Raw genomic sequence first — 17,858 nt, forward strand, 5'->3', positions numbered from 1 at the left:
TTGGAGTATGTATATAGTTGATGAATAGTGAAGAGAGAGATGATAAAAAGGAAGAAAGAGGTGATGAAAAGGAAGAGAGAGATGATAAAAAGGAAGAAAGAGAAGATGAAAAGGAAGAGAGAGATATGAAAAGGAAGAAAGAGATGATAAAAAGGAAGAGAGAGAAAATAGAGAAAGTGAGTATGGAGTGTTGGAATGTATGAAGTATTGATGAATAGTGTATATTGTGAGATTTAATCATCCAATTAAATTATGCCACGTAGGATAAAGGAGGAGAGAGAGAATAATTTTGAAGTGCTTGATATTTCAAGCATCACTGTGGATGCTCTTAGTCAAACAAAGAGATGGAGCCCTGACCACAGCCCATCTCAAGTACGATGAGACCCTGCAGTGGGGGGTCCTTATCATCTTTTCGTTGCCAAAACGTGTAAATACAGAGTGGGAAAAACGTGACAGAAGCAAAACCAGTGGATGACAATTGACAAAGTGATAGCAATCTTTAAGGAATAAAAATAAAGAGAGAAACCCCCCTCATGGTGCCCTAGTTGAAGCTGAAGCTGAAGCTGAAGCTGCCTTTCAGATCTGAAAGATTCAAAACCCAGAATTTCTTCAGGTGGGATTTGTTGGTTGCCCTGAAGTTGTAATCTAAGCTCGTGCTCGTGCTCGTGCTCGTGCTTATGTTGATCTAAGGTAACCTCTCTTCATCTCCAGTGTTGTTTACTGTGTTTTGACTCGACTTTTAGAGACAATCTAAACTGGGTTTTAAATTTTAGAGATTTTGTGATGGAGCTGCGAGGTGGGTTTGCCTCAATTTCGGGTATTTGGGTAGTTCGAGTGACCCAACATGTCAGATATTGATGGGGATTTTTGTTTACAGGATATTTTTTTATATTATGAAGGATTTGCACTGAAAAAAATCCGTTTATTTTGTGAAATCTATTGAATTCCTGTTGTATAGTCTATGACTTACTCCTACTAGTGTCATAGAGGATTTGAAGATTGAGGGTTGCATGTGTTGCTGCTGTTGAGCAGTACTTTAGCAAGCGATTTCTGAATTCAGGGGCTGTGTGAGATAATTGTGAAGAGACCAACATGAGTGACAAATTGTGGGTAAATGAAAGGGACAAGGCCATGATAGAGTCAGTTTTGGGTACTGAAGCAGGCAACTACTTATTTTCAACTACGAATAAGGTGTTGTCGGACTTGGTTTCCCCGGCGGGGGACTTGGGTGTGCAGCAGGGTCTTTGCCAGCTTGCCGAAACATCCAGTTGGAACTATGCCATTTTCTGGCAGGTCTCAAGCTTAAAATCTGGTGGGTCTGTTTTACTTTGGGGTGATGGGCATTGCAAGAACCCAAAAGCCGGAACTGCAGATGTGAATTCTTCTGGGCAGGGCAAATCGGGAGTTGAGACGAAAGAGAGGATGAATAAACAGGTTCTTCAGAAGCTGCATACGTGCTTTCACGGTTCAAATGAGGATAATTATGCAGCTCAATTGGATGAGGTTTCAGATGTTGAGATGTTGTATCTCACCTCAATGTACTTTACATTTCGATGTGATTCAGCATATGACCTTGTAGAGTCATTCAAGTCTGGTAGAGTAATTTGGGCTTCAGATATGGCTTGTTGTCTTAATCATTACCAGTTGAGATCTTTTCTTGCTACATCAGCTGGGTTCCAGACTCTGGTGTTTGTACCTTTGGAATCTGGAGTTGTGGAACTAGGATCTGTCAACTCAATCCCAGAAGAGAATGATATAATGGAGAGGGTCAAAACCATATTTGGGCTTTCTAACTCTGGTGAGACCAAGGCATTACCAAAAATTTTTGGGCATGAACTAAGTCTTGGTAGCTCGAAGTCAAGATCGATTAGTATTAACTTTTGCCCAAAGGTAGAAGATGATGATTTGGTTTTAGAGTCTTACGAACTACAAGCAGTTGGTGGCAAACAAATTTTTGGAAGTACTTTGAATGGGAGTACCAGTAAGATTAAGGAGGCAAAGCTATTTCCTAATGTAAATCAAATGATTGTTGGAGGCTTCGATGCCCAAGTAACTGCTGGTCAGCCTAAAGATGACCTGTCACCTCCAAATGATGACCGGAAACCTAGGAAGAGAGGAAGGAAGCCTGCAAATGGGAGGGAAGAACCACTTAATCACGTGGAAGCAGAGCGGCAGAGGAGGGAGAAGCTTAACCAGAGATTCTATGCATTAAGAGCTGTGGTCCCTAACATTTCGAAGATGGACAAGGCCTCTCTACTTGGTGATGCCATTACCTATATCACAGATCTCCAAAGGAACATTATGGTTCTGGAAACAGAGAAGGAGCTGGTGAAAAATAAGCAAAAGCCATTGCCGGTGGCAGAGATTGATTTTCAGCCTAGACATGATGATGCAGTCGTGAGCGTGAGCTGCCCTGTTGATTCTCATCCAGTTTCCCAAGTCATCAAAACATTCGAGGAACATCAAGTTACAGCTCAAGACTCAAATGTGTCAATAGCAGAGAACAAGGTTATCCACACGTTCTCGATTAGAACACAAAGTGGTGCTGCGGAGCAATTGAAAGAAAAACTTGTTTCAGCCCTCTCTAAATGAACAGATTATTGTATATGTTGTGCTGCGGAGCATCTCTGTGTAGAATTGCTCCGCGGTGTTCCTGGCTGACTCGTCAGTGTTTTCTGCCGGTAATGATTTTGTAATCCTACCATAGTTATCAAAATCAGCTATATTTATATGAGTGTGTATAATATGGGTAATGAATTCATGGAGATAGAAGATTGTTTTGTGTTGCTTTTGATACCTCGACTTTCATCCATCAAACATATCTACTCAAAAGCTGTAGTGTTCTTGCCGGGTTTCTGATTACAGTCTAGCATTTCCTGTGATGTAAATTAGAATTGAACTCAAAACAATACTAATTCACAACGATTAAAACTGAGAAACAAATATAATAATATGAGAATCACTCTCAAGAACGAGGACTCACTCCTAGGAATCTCTCCTAATACAAAGAACATTCTTTCATATCAAAACATGATTCCAAATGCAAAGAAAGAACTAGAATAAATAGTGAAATAATCTTCAGTCTTGAGATATGTCATTCGCACACGGTTTGCTTCAGTCATGCCTATCATCTTGTTGCCATTTTCACGCCCATAATTATCCTCACTAATCATGCTAATGATTTGCTGGAGATTCAATCCAATATGCTGTTGACTTGCCTTTTATTACGTTGCCATTTTCACACCTTCAATCAGCCTTTCCAATTATGAAACTGATTTGTTGGAGATTCCATCTAATGTTAATGACTTTGCTGGTTGGTGTCTTGATTTCCTCCTTCATAATAGCTTGGGTTTGGGCCATTCTATGCATCTCTTGCATCATCCCGTGTCCTTCAGATGGTCAATGATGCCATGTTAGCCACTGTGGATTTAACACCCTGACTTGTCTAGGTATTTAAGCCATCGAAATTCTTAGACGGTCAAGCAAGAGAGTGTCTCACTCCGTAGCCAGCCTGAGAAACATAACCGAGCATCAATACAATGTTCAAACTCTGCTAGTTGATAATTGTTGAAATTAACGACAACAATAACGATGGAAGTGTTGAAATTCTACCTCAATTTCTTGGAAACTACGCTTCGAGTGGAGGTCCCAATTTGTCTGTAATCTTTTGAAAATCCAACAGAGACATGATTTAATACAATTCAACTATACAAAATAACTATGTTATTTCAAATATACCCTCATTTATGACGATACTTTCTTTTTCCTCGAAAGAAGAGTAATTAAAATAACAAGGCTAATTTGATAATACATTGATAAAATTGTTAACAAATGAAGAAAATTGATACTAGTTTTGAGACGGTTCAAAATAAAAAAGTTTAGACAATCAAAATGGAACGGAAGAAGTATATACATATTCAAATGTAAACGCTATGGATGCATGAATTCCTAGTATCTTGTCTTGACCCATATGAAAACATAAAATTGAGTTCTAAGTTTGCATTTTCCAAGCCAAGCACCATGTGTTTTTGATCAATTCCTTTGACCTATACATATATTCAAACTTTCACAGCTTGGGCTCAGTCAAACTAAAAAAAAATGGTGCAAGGTAGACAAATCTCACATTAAGCTAGCTTTCCCTATATATATATATAGTAACTCTCCTTCACAAACCCACCATCTCATCAAAATTAAGCCTGCAGTAGTCTCAATCTATATCTTCTTCTCTTCTGCATAGTATATTGAGTTATATATATATATATATGGGGAGATCTAATGTTTTCAAAGCTGTGTTCATCTTAGCCATCTTTCTGGCTTCACTACTACAACTTGGTTCAGCAAGACCACTAGGAGGAGAGCAGTGGTTCAAGAAGGATGGGCTTGTGCACCACTCTCTTCAAAGGGGTCCGGTGACGCCTTCTGGTCCGGACCCGTGCACCTACATTCCCGGTCGTGGCAAGGGTACTTGCACCTTGAACGGCATGAATGTTGCCGGTCATGTTGCTAGACCAGCAATCGACGATGGTGCCATGGTTAAGGAAGCAAGTTCATGAACAAAATGAAGAAGCTCTTAATACAATTGATTGTATCAGTGCAAAAATATAATTGATTCATTAACTCTTAATTTCTTTTTCTTTTTTCCTTATATTAAATTTAATTTATACTGTAAATCTTCTTTTTTTCTTTCGTTGGGACAATTATCCCCCAAGTTTGATAGGCCAGTCAATGGAAATGTTGCTTTAAAATTGTTGATAAATGGAAGGATTCATTCTTCTATATATATATATATATATATAATTGAATCAAATGCATGATTTGCATAACCAACCAAATAGAGATACCCATAAAGAGATGATTGCAAAACAAAAGAAGAGAAGGCACAAAAAGAGAGATGGATCTAGCCCAACAAGCAGGTCAAATGCAAGTGAGTCGTTGGTTGAACGACAATCATGTGTAAGGGATCAACCACCCATTAGGTCGTGGGTTCTAATGCTAACCTCTCTCTAAACCCCTGTTTCAAAAAAAAAAAACAAGCGGGTCAAACCAAAAATTGAGAAAATAGTAATTTCTTTGGCTCTCTAATATTCATTTGGTTGCGAGAGGATAAGGGCTTTGTATAGTATAAAATTATTCGTTATTGATGTTATCAGATGTTTGGATAGTTTTTTAAGAATTCAAGATAAATTTTTGGGAGAAGTATCGAACAAGTCCCTCTACTTTGCAAAACGGGTCGATTGAGCCCTTTCACTTTTTTTCAGGTCATTCAAGCGCATCTACTTTGAAAAATGGGCTCCGTTAGCCCTCTAAGCCTTAAGTTTTTTATATTTTAATTAATAGTGTATAAATGACATGTGCCATTATTTTAGTGGTCAATGCCATATCAATAATCATAAAAAAAATAGAAAAATACAGGCATAAATTTAACAGGCACATCAGAACCGTTATAACAAAATGAGCAAGAGAGGCTTGTTTAGCCCATTCTTCAAAGTACGAGGGCTTAAATGACCCAAACAAAATACTAATAAGAATAAAATAATTAAAATATAAATATTAGTTTAGTTGGGGGTAATTCAGATATATTACCACAAATATTAGACTATCATTTGTCTAACAATAAATTAACCAAACATTTTTTTTGGTAATTGAGAATTCTTCAATGCAACATGCCCATTGGATAGTTGGGCAAGCCCTAAACTTGGGTCACCAACCCAACCCTCTCCACGCTTAATATAATTTAGATCGAGCTGAAACCCTGGTGTGGAGAACCTACCAACACTATATTGTATAAAAAATATATTATACATGCATAATATCATATTCTTTCCAAACACTTAATATAAGAATATACATCAACTTATACAATGATTAACCTATACCTTGGATAGCAATATTATACTATCCTATATTGAATCTCAAATGGAGCTTAATTACATTCAAATTGAAGTTACATTTCTTATGGATTGCTTATCCAATCCATATGCTATCATGTGTTATTTATTCTCTCAAATGGAGCCTAAACGACTTTTTTATTTTGAAATGGAGGACGGAGATTCGAACTCTAGTCACCAGGGTAATACATATCATCTTTATCACTTCAATTAGTGATTCGGGTATAACTAATTCCACTTATATCAATAAAATCTAACTGAATTCCTTTTTTAATAAAATCCTACTGAATTTTATATATATATATAAAACTAATATTGGTGTTTATGATTTATAGCCGTTTATGATTGGGAATTAATTAATATCAATCAGTTGCCATATCAATAAAGTTTGGATCATATGCTTCATGATCTCTATTAATTCTTAATTACTTGCTATTGATATGGTCATATGCTTCAAGATCTATTAATTAATTACTTGATATATCATGTAATTAATAAGTTGGGATCATATATTTATTAAAAAAAAGCATCTGCTTAGATCATGTTTGTCCTTAAACCCGCAACCATCAGCTTGATGTGGGCTCCTCATCCAAACAAATCTCACATAAAGCTAGCCCTCCCTATATATATGTACACCTCTTCTTCATAAACCCACCACCTCATCATATATATATATACATATATATAGATATATATATATATGGGGATATCTAATGTTGTCAAAGCTGTGTTCATCTTAGCCATTCTTTTGGCTTCACTACTACAGCTTGGTTCAGCAAGATCACTAGGAGGAGAGCAATGGCTCAAGAAGGATGGGCGGCTTGTGCCCCACTCTCTTCAAAGGGGTCCGATGGCGCCTTCTGCTCCGGACCCGTGCACTTATATTCCCGGTCCTGGCAATGGTACTTGCCACCACCATCGCCCCTTGAACGACATTAATGGTTCCGGCCATTTTGTGCCTCCGGCAATCAACGATGGTGGCATGGTTAAGGAAGCGAGTTCATAAACAAAATGAAGAAGCGAGTAATACAATTGATTCAACTCTTAATTTCATTGTTTTTTCTTATATTAAATAAAGATAAAAGTAAAAGTTCATATCAATAAATTTGATAAAAACGATTAACTTTTTCTGAGTTCTTATTTTTTGATAATATTGCATAATAAACTAATTGGGAATCCATCAAACACTTAATTTTTTTTTTTAAACTTTCTACCTCGTAAAAAACTACCAATTTATGGTTAATCTTTTTGGTTATGGGGGACATGTATCTTCATCATTTGTTGGATCATTCATTCTTTGGATTAACTTATTCAGTTTGGCATGTAGTTTATTAATGTATCCTTATAGGCCCTATCATGTAAATAATCTTTTATTGGGCTAAGGGGGACACATATTATCATCATCATTAGTTGCGTCATTCATTGTTTAGGCTTACTTATTTAGTTGGGCCTGTAATCTATTAATGTATCTAGGTCCAGATTATATAACTAATCTTTTATTGGGCTAAGCAGGATATGTGTTGAGTGACACGCCTAATCCAATATACATGTAATTCAATATTAAGAAATATAATATTATATATGCCTAATACCATATTCTTTCCAAACACCGTACATGATAAAGTTATACATCAACTTATATAATGATTAATTTATACATTGGATAACAATATTAAATTATCCTAAACAGAGTTTGATCTGAAGTCTTACATTCAAATTGAAGTTGCATTCTTATTGTTATTCATGTGTTATCCATTCTCTCAGATCTTGAACGACTTATTAGGGTTGTACAAAAGTCACCGAAAAAATTGAACCGACCAATAATCGAATTGATCAATTGGTTATTTTAAAAAAAAAATTTAACATATTTCTTTAAATATTCAACTAAAAAACCGACTGATACGCGAAATAATCGAAAATGACCGATCGGTAGGTTAATTTTATACCAAAAACTGAAAAAATTGACCGTTTTGACCCAATGGAGTATTCCACTTATATCAATAAACTCTAACTGACTTCGTCTAAAAAAATCCTCCTGAATTATAAAAAAACTAAGGTTAGTGTTTATGATTTATAGTCATTCATGATTTGGAAGGAATTAATATCAATCAGTTGCCATATCAATTAAGTTTGGATCATATTCTATTAATTAATTACTTTGCGGGCATTTAGTCTAATGGTAGAGTTGCAGAATGCAATCTAGATATGTTACTTATTCAATTTCTAAAAACAAACATATTCACATATTATGTAGGGGTAAAATCGTCTTACATCCTATTTGTCCTCTTGAACTCGAAAAGATGAGTATGATGTGGGCTCCTAATTCCTAATTCCTATAGTAGATAAATATTTTTCATGCATCATCATAATATCTTATTGAACAACAAATCAAACATTTTTTTTAATATATTCAATCAAATTCAATGGCGGATTCTTTGGGACATTATCATGTACAAATGTGTGCCTGTGTTTGTGTGAAGAACACGTTTCTATTGAAAATACTTTAGGTTCTAGCTAGGGAAACTACTTGTACTTTGACTCTTGACTTTAAAATATTGTGAAAGATATGTGCAGTAGAAACTGAAATGGTCAATCGTCAACAATGACTTCCTGGTTTTATATCTTGAATTCTCTCTAATGTTTGGTCTGACTGTCATACATATACATATAAATATACATACATACATACATATATATATCCGTCGTTCACTAGTATCTCAAAATCAAATCCCGTCTCCTCAATATTCTTCTTCGTAGTATTGCATTAATTAGCAAGCAAAAATTATATACAGATGGGGTTCTGTGGGTCTCCAAGGAAAAATAATGTTTTCACAGTTGTGTTAGTTTTCATGGTGTTTTGGGGAGCCATGGTTGAAATTGCTTCATCAGCAAGGCAACCTTGGATAAAGAAAGATGGGGTGATTGTGGTCCAGTACTCCCTCCAGCGGGGAAAGGTGCCGGCTCCTGGTGGGAACCCTTGCACTTACATTCCCGGTCGTGGCTCGGGCAAATGCACCTTGAACGGCATCAACATGGCTGGTCATGTCGCCGTTCACGCTCCTCCTCCTCCTACTCCTACGATCAACACATATTAATTAACCCTAAGGGTTAGTACTTAGTAATAAGGTCGCGGATTCGAATCTCCGCTCAGACTGATCATGAATAAAGTATAAGGTTGATATGGAATAATAAAAAGCTAGCTAGGCCCATTGTACAATTTAATTATCACAAATGTATTGTATGAATTTGCATTTCCTGAATATATTTTAATTGAAGTGTTCATTTCGTTTGCAATATATGCGTAAGACATGCATGCATCAATATTATCATATTCGAAGTCATATATAGAGTAATACTCAAGTGCGGATGTCTGCAACTTTTAAAGTTACATATTCAAAAACGCATTTAAATATGTTCAAGTTCAATAGATTCAGATTGAAAGATTAAAAGAAAAATATGGAAAAGCTATGCTGGCTTGTTTATATGAATATTTGTTAACACTTTATTTCATATTGAATTGACATAACTCAATTGAGGGCGGCGGGTGATATAAAATCAAACATCCAACCTCTCTCACACAATCAACGCATTTTTTAGGCCTAAAAATAAATAACGACAGTTCAAGAAAAACAAAGTCATGCCCAAAGTGGACAATATTGATTTGTAGTATTTGAGTTATATTTTCTAACGTGGTATCGGAGACACTCGGTCCCTTAGACATTACGTTTACATGTCCCCATAAGTGTGGGAGAGTAATACGACTTCATCATATATACATCAAATTGACATACTTGTTGGGTCTGACATAACCCCCCATAAGTGTGGGGGAGTGTTAAGAATTTAATTCCACATCGAATCGGCATAACCCAATCTAAAACATATCCATGCATACCTTTCTAACAACATGTGAGACCCATTATTTTGGGTTCCATATGTTTCAAATCAATGGTGTAAATATAAACCTCTTATTTTACACCCTTACTTTAAACTCTTATGTGAAAATTCCTTTATTTTTATTTTTAGAGGTGTAAATATACTTCTTGATTATCATACATATTTGTATTCATGGCCTATGTTAATTATTTATACAAACAAAAGTAATAATCAATAAACAAAGAATTGGAGAACTATATATCTGGCTGGGCCTAATTTATCAACGCCATTATAAGTAGCTATAGTAATTAATTATGACTAGAAAGTCCATCGAAACTATTAATTAATTATAGATATATAGATTTATGGTTGTGACTATCTATATATACAATACTTTTTTCGTGAAATATTCAGCTTTAGAGGAAGTGGTACTTGGACTCTCGGCTATTGGCCTGGTGGGTTAAAATATATATTATAAATTGATTTGGTATTGTTGAAGGAATTAGAGGGTTTTAGAGTTGAATAAATAGTATGATTCAAGTTAATTAGGCATTCACAAATGTATGCATCAACTTTTTGGCATATAAATTAATTATGACCAGCCGCAGTAAGACATGGTCTTTTCTTTGTTCCAATTGGAAGAGACAAAGCATTCTTAGTGATGTTTCATAAAAGGGTATTTACACATTGATATTATCTAAATTAAATCACCCTCCACTGAAATAGAGTCCCGTGGCGACAGGATGCGGCGTGTTAATGAAGTGCTGACTTGGCAAGTAGACCAAAGTATTGAGGTGGCATCCACCGAACTGTCGACCAAGTCATAGCCAATGTGTAGAAGTCACCTCGAAAATCCTTGGCAATCGAATACCAATGAAAAACGAGAAACATGAGAGAATCAGGAGAAGATTTACCCTACGAAAAATCCTCTAAGAAGATCTCACTCATCATGTATAAGAAAAAGGAGATCTTCACCATCAGGTAAACGATTTTGATCCCTGCACTCTTAAATACTAATATGGTGAAAGTGAGCGCTGAGCACTCTCAGTTAATAGTTTCACTGACTTGAGCGTCGGAACATCTATTGAGTATTCAAATCGGGGACTCCATAGACCATGTTTCCTCATGTGCATGTCACTTCTATCAAATTGAGAAGACACTTCCTGACGATTTCGAGTTCATCACACACAATATTAGCTGCAAATATTTCTAATGTATTTTTAAAAAAAAATTAAATCGGGCTATATTTTTAACTTTTTGACCACCATGCGAGTGGTAAAATAAAATTTATTCCGACAATAAATATATATATATATATATATATGATGAAAGAAATGATGATAATTTTTTTTTCCAGGTCCAAGTATAGGGTTTAACGTTTGAGTTATTCCAAATTGAATGTTGGGAAACCATGTGGTTGGACTAGACCCAACATGGACTATGGTGTGTTTTTAAATTTCAAATTTGCTGCCTCGTTACTTATAAGCTGGGTGTTTGATCAGAGAGGAGAAATCAGGCAAGGGGAAAGGAAATCTCAACTTGACTGGTAGTACTTGGAAGTTTGAAGTTGATGGTGGAGGATTTTGTGTGTGAGACGAAAGCTATTGGGTCCAGTCCAAGCTTAGAATAAGAAATGACCCATTCTAAATTCGCAAAGGGATAGTTCTAGGATCCTTCATTTTTGGCCCTTTGTTAACCAAAATGTGTTCAATCCTTGTCATCTTGATGATCTGATATGTGGGATTTGAACTAATTTGATTACCCATCGAGGAAACCGTCTTAGGTCCCACTCCATTTGTAGCGATAGATTTGAAAACTGATCATTGAAGTGTTAAGACATCAATACCCCTGTAAAGCACAAAGAGGGGGTGAGATCCCACCATTCTCAATTGTGGAGAATAACCATTTTCACCATTTTGGTGAACTTGACTCTTCTCGACAATGGAGAATAGATAGTGGAAGGAGTAATCACCCTCATTCCATCCTTATTTCACTCTCTAAATGTCAACCAAATGCGGTAGAAGGCATTGCGAGACAGCCTGAGGCACCCATAAGTCCTTAAAATGGATCAAGGATGTGATGTGTTCCCATGAAATCTATCTTTCGTAACTTGGTACCTCAACATTGCCATCTTTGTCAAACACATCAGTCATCTCCTAAAGATAATAGACCTCATCAATCTGCCAAATTCAGCATCTTGATTAGCAATTCAATTAATCCAAGGGTTGGATTTGGATCAACACCTAGTTTTACAGGTGAGATGCGACTTGGTGTTTGCTCACCATTTCAACATGATTTCTGAGATGCACAATCACTTCATGATTCATCCAATCCAATAATTACAAAACTTGTCAACAAGTACATTACATTGAAGAAATAGCTTTTTCACCTCAAAGTGTAGGATGGAAGAGGAAAGCTAGAACATACACAAAATACGGCTAAGTAGGGGAAAGCCAGGAGACGAAGTTGGGGCAATTGTCGCAGCCAAGAAGTGCTTCCTAGATCTGTACATAAAAATCATTGTCCATTTGTGTATTTGAAAAACACCACATACAACATATGCCAATAACATACGTTTACAATGAAGGCATACTGTATCTTACATGAGTAAGAAATGAATTTTCTGTTCTTTGACTCAGCCATATCTTTACCACTAATCTGTACAAAGGAAGAGTAAGTAAACAGGGCCATCAACATGAACTACGCCACATCATTTGATGAATTTTTCACAGTACGAATAATGGCGACTTTACAGAGTAATCAATGGAATCTACAAGTGAACTGTGCACAGAACTGCAGTCTTGAAATCCAGAGGGCAATGGAATGGTGGCTTTGCCAGGAGGGACCTCCACGTTTTCTTCCTTGGGTGGTAGATTTGGACAAATAGAGTTCCTGTCCTCTTGTGCTGGCGTGATCTCCGAGTTTCTGTTGAATCAACTCCGTGACGAAGAGACATCACATATAGCTCACCGCCCAACACAACAAAACCAAAGGACGAGTTGCAAGGTGCTTTTCTTGGTACATTGGACTCCTTTTGCCAATGGTTAGAGGCAATGTCATATCTGTAAGGAAAAGAAAGCGATATGTAAGAGTTTCAGCAAGCAAATGAAATGCTTCCAAGTTATATCATATGGATTGGTGTTAAAGTCGTCCAATTTATTATCAATGAACAGAAATGTACGTCCAGAATATCGACAGCTATATCCTTATTCAGATCTTCACAGTTGCTTGTGCTCGCCATCCGCTTGCATATTCATAGGGTCAGTAACCACAAAAGTTATTGTAGAACCATCAGCTTGCATATGCACGGTTGCATATGGCCCCGCTCCCTCCCAACCCAAATCAAAATATATGGGGAAACACCCAACTCTGGCAGGAAAAGACATTAGAAGAAGGAGCATGGTGAAATAAAGCCACTGTGCCATCCCTCAGCGCACAGCTCCCCGCATAAAGAATCAATAAATTGACAACAAGAAGCACTACACAACTCACCATTGATCCTCAAACTTAACATGTAAAGAATTGATAATGATATCATCATAAATCAATTCCTACAAGTGTGTATGAGTAATTATCAAACAAACAAAAGCACAAGAATGCTTAGAAGCATGAATCAGAACAGAAGTTCACATTACAGTGAATACTGGCGATGCATTGAACCCCAGGTACAATGAAAAAGGGCAAGAGTTACATAGGGCAATCCTAATGCCCTACATGGAACTTTGGGTGTAATGCGAAATGGACAAATATTAGCCAAAGTATTTCGTAAAAGCAACTCGTTGCATCCAGGCAGCGAACACTAGGTAGGATAACTGAATTAGTTTCCTCATTGAATGCGGATGTCATTTACCAACAAGAGACTAAATGGATAGGCGACAGTTTGTACAGGCCTACGGGGGAAAACGAACAAAACAAGTAACAGGCTTTGATATACAAAAAGATGGCAACGGAAACAGAGGAGGAATATTTGTTTTAATAAATATTATTTCCCTTAGTCGATTGAGGATTAAACTGAGTGAAATAGAGAGGAAGAAATGGCACATGTACCACAAAAACAAATAAAAGTGAATACAAGCAGGTTCCATACAGTAAAGCATAGACTGATTCAGCAGTTCAAGTTCTGAACCAAGCCTTACTGAAACCAGAGTTGCACAGCCCCTGCAGATACAAGATAGATGTTCAACCTCACTCAGGCTTAAACCCCCAGCCCTCGTCTTCTCATTCAACCTCAGATAGTAAATTGGCTCTCTAAGTTCACAAGCTATCCTAGCTAGTGCATTCAACTTACTTTAGACGATCAACCTCACTTAATGCTTGCCATTCACACCTAGTCACCTAGATGCTTGATATTCCAAATAGGACAGTGGTCATAAGAAAAAAAGTGGCCTGCGACTTAAACTATTGGCAATTTGTGGCAGATGGGCTAGAAAACCTACTTACACATGAATTCTTACACTCAGTTATACCTCAAACTCAAGGTGGCGAAAATGTGGTTATTCCATTGTTTAAACCAAAGACCCAAAAAACAAAACAGTAGGAGAAAAGGAAGGCTAAAAGGAGATGCATCATGCATTAAAGGATATATGGTCACAAGTCACAAGTCCCAAGTATTCAGACAAAAGCAATAAACTAAGAGCTAATGTAGACACAGATAGTAATTTATTTATTTTACCTTTCAGTATATGGGAAATAACCTCACCACATATTACGTGGGGTAAGGTATGCGTACATCTTGTGCATGGTGTTGTTTACCTTTAGCATCAGTACATTGAACCAATATATAGTAGAAAAAACAAGGCTATTACTTCAAGCCATGACTCATGAAAGATGTACAAAAATGGCATTAAGAAGTGACTACAAGGGAAAGTTTTGCGCATTCAAGTTAAAGACAACAAACTTAAAGACCAAACTTATTGTTCAAAACAATATATCAACGAAATGCCATTTAAAATCTAAATTATTTCCATGCAATTATTCACTAATTTGTTTGGCAATCTAGGTAACTCCACTTCTCATCTACATCCTAAGCAGGATTTTAAAAATTTGGACTATATACAGGAAAGAAAAAAAAAATGTTTTAACACTGAACCACAAGGCCAGTAAGAAGCTTCGAATTCAAGTCTGCACATGACAGGACAAAAAGATGGTTCGTACTTCACACATAGTGTGGCTGGAAAATAAAGGGAACAGATTGAATGAAGCAAGAAAGGATTTGTCTTGATAAATAGTCATACATGAGTATCCCGACCAAACAAAGCCTAGGGTTCAAATTCGCTCAATACTCCACGAATACAGATGACCTTCAACCATATGAAAATATAAATTAATAAAACAGACCAAGCAGAACTGTATATAGATTTCAAAGATAATTCAGTTTCAATTACCTCAAGATCTCCTTCCCATCTAGCATGAAAATGGCAGGACGACAGCCCGACTCCTCATCCTCCATGACAACAATCTTCCCAGGCCTCGCTCTCTCCCCTTCTGCCCACATATCCCCAACCTCCCTCCACTTCCCAGCACCATTGTTCTTGAGCTCCATGACCACTGCATCCTTGTAATACTCGTCGACAGGGAAAACTCCTGATAGGGTCCTTGACTCTCCGTACCCTCCCATAACCCAAAACTCCCTCTCTTCCCCTTCTCCAACCAAGAAACCAACGCACCCCGCCCTGAAATTCGGCAAACCATCCAGCGCCACCCACTCATCTCTCTCGATATCATATCTCTCCACCGCGTTCATCCTGCTCCCGGCCGCACAAAACAAATTATGCCTTGAACCTCCCCCAGCGACTATGATCTGGTCCGAACTCGCAATCGCTGCACAGGCGAAACTCCCGCGAGGATACAACATGGGGGCGAGGCGGTGCCACTTGAAGGTGCGGAAATCGAAGCGGAACCCAGCAGAGGATGAGCAGGGGCGTTCGAGAGGGAAGGATCGTGTATCAAACAAGGACCCACCGAGGACGTAAAGGTTGCTGCCGACGGCGAGGGAAGTGAAATTGCAGAGGCCGTAAACGTACGGACTACAAGGCATCGGCGGAAGAGCCCGCCACGCGAGATTCTCGGGGTCAAAGATGTACGGGGGGGCGATGGAAGGGTCCTGGGGGAAGATACAGAGTAAGCTGGAAAGGTTGCGGTGGTGGTGACGTAGCCTGATTAGGGTTTTAGAGGAGAAGAAGTGGCGCCATGATTTGCAAGTGAGCTTGAGACGGTCTATGTGCGAGTACGGAACGCAGGACAGTATCTTTGCTGCGACGTCGTCTGGTAAACCAGGAATTAGTGTCAACTTCTCGTCGATTCGCAGCTCCGATGCTACGGCGGAGGACGACGACGACGGTCGCGCCATTCTTGACTTGACGCGCTCCTAAAAAAACCAAAACGAATCGCGAAACAAATTAACCAAAATCATGCAGGAGAGCTTGTACATTTACTTACAGCGAATGAAATCCAGACGGTTTGCTTGCAATTTCTTCAGGGGCAAGACTTTCCGCTCTCTGACTTTCGCGATCTGAGGAAGATGATAGTAACGGTCCAGCAATTTCGGTTTTGGACACGTGGCAACTTCTCGAGAGAATAAAATGATAATCTACTCTTTAATAATGTCTTAAGTCTGGATCAATAATGGGTTGGGCCCCGGCTTATTAATACTCAACGGGCTTAAGCCTTATTTACCTTTTCGAGCCCAAATAAAGTGGAGACCCGGCCCAGAAAACAAATGAAACATACTCAACGGGCTTAAGAGCATCGACAATGGGTTTGGTATGGAGTACTTCAAAGCTATCCTTTTGGATAAGTATAGCACTAGTAGCTCACAATGGGAACAAAATGGCACTTGAAAACATGTAACAATTTTATTTATGCTTCATATTTAGAGGGACTCTAATTTGATGAATAGTAATTTTTATAGGACCCACTCAACCAATTAATTGATGCCACATCATCCCTAAGATGGTGATTTTTGTATCGTAAGAGTGGTGAGTTACATCTCCTCTTTACTCTAAGTGGTGTTACTGTATCTTAGAGTAGAGGAAATTCCTTATCAAAGCACCATTTGACATCACCAAGGAATCACTCAACTTAACATGCCCTTCAAACATCTGAGTGGGCGTAAATCTTGAGCAGTTAGAACATCCCGCATCACACCAATGACAGGTAAAACTGGGCCAAAGTCCATATGGGTAGGTGCCCGAAAGTGGGACACAGAATCAGGATTTCACAAAAAAATATGTTGTTCGGTTGTTCCACATCGATAAAATGTATGGATGTAATCCTCTTTATAAGGACAAGTCCACCCTTAACAACTAACAAAACCTTTTCCTTTTGACTCAAGTACCATTAAGTTAGAAGGTCCAAGAGAGAAACAAAGCCATGCAGACCCGATATATCGATGGGAACCGAATAACTCAATACTTGCCCGATATATCAAAGGGAACCGGACAACCCAAAGCCGACAATGTTGTTAGTGTGTATGAGGGTGTATAAGCCCGGAGCCAAACGGGTTCAACAGACACTACCTGAACACCTATTTTTGTTGTCTGGTGTTCTATTGTGTTGCGTTTCAATTTTTGCACTGTTATTTTGGTCTATGGATTTGTGGTGCTGATAAATGCTAGCAAGTGCTTTTGCCTTCATAATACTCACTCTAGGTAGACCAATACACGATGCAATGTCGTTTCAACTTTTGAGGTCATTGATCATGCACCATCTTGCAAGTGAGCCGTTGGTTGAATGACAATCACATTACATATAAAGGATCACTCACCCATTAAGTCGTGAGTTTGAACTCTATCCCTCCCCAAACCCCTATTTTTTTTAAAAAAATGCATCATCTTTAATAATGTGGTTAGATGGGCTGAGCCCATCAGATGAACCAATTTCTAAATGGGCGAAATAAAGCAAAGCCTAGTCAACGCACGTCACTATTCTCACTTCTTAGCAACATTTATGCCCTGTTTTTAATACTAACTCATTGGATGGGCCGAGTCCATTGAATTGCCTCGGTTGTTGTTGTGTTGTTGATACATTCTTCTTAGAGCATTTTTCTCCTTCTTCCATAACCTGAACTCGGAGAAGGAAGAGATAAGAGGGTCGTAT

General features: G+C 37.9%; 2 protein-coding genes across 2 annotated transcripts; one reads left to right on the forward strand and one right to left on the reverse strand.

The window, feature by feature from the left end:
• The first annotated feature begins 456 nt into the window (after positions 1 to 456).
• Positions 457 to 2,796, forward strand: LOC120007671 (transcription factor MTB3-like). The gene is made up of 2 exons (XM_038858056.1): positions 457 to 690; positions 774 to 2,796. Exon 2 carries the CDS (start codon positions 1,093 to 1,095, stop codon positions 2,590 to 2,592), a length of 1,500 nt encoding a protein of 499 aa, XP_038713984.1. The 5' UTR covers positions 457 to 690; positions 774 to 1,092; the 3' UTR covers positions 2,593 to 2,796.
• A 9,431-nt stretch (positions 2,797 to 12,227) lies between these two features.
• LOC120007974 (F-box/kelch-repeat protein OR23-like) lies at positions 12,228 to 16,326 on the reverse strand. The gene is made up of 2 exons (XM_038858469.1): positions 15,146 to 16,326; positions 12,228 to 12,823 (listed from the first exon to the last, which is right to left on the reverse strand). The coding sequence occupies exons 1-2, from the start codon at positions 16,108 to 16,110 to the stop codon at positions 12,532 to 12,534; spliced, it is 1,257 nt and encodes a 418-aa protein (XP_038714397.1). The 5' UTR covers positions 16,111 to 16,326; the 3' UTR covers positions 12,228 to 12,531.
• Positions 16,327 to 17,858: the final 1,532 nt, after the last annotated feature.

This window comes from Tripterygium wilfordii, chromosome 10 (genome assembly GCF_013401445.1).
Source record: "Tripterygium wilfordii isolate XIE 37 chromosome 10, ASM1340144v1, whole genome shotgun sequence".
Classification (NCBI taxonomy): domain Eukaryota; kingdom Viridiplantae; phylum Streptophyta; class Magnoliopsida; order Celastrales; family Celastraceae; genus Tripterygium; species Tripterygium wilfordii.

What these genes read in the sequence shown, in the direction of transcription:
- LOC120007671 (XM_038858056.1), top strand. Translation starts at nt 1,093, where the DNA reads ATGAGTGACAAATTGTGGGTAAATGAAAGGGACAAGGCCATGATAGAG.
- LOC120007974 (XM_038858469.1), bottom strand. Translation starts at nt 16,110, where the DNA reads ATGGCGCGACCGTCGTCGTCGTCCTCCGCCGTAGCATCGGAGCTGCGA. An exon ending in GATGGGAAGGAGATCTTGAG is followed by an intron (nt 12,824 to 15,145) that starts GTAATTGAAACT and finishes TTTTCCTTACAG; the next exon opens with ATATGACATTGCCTCTAACC.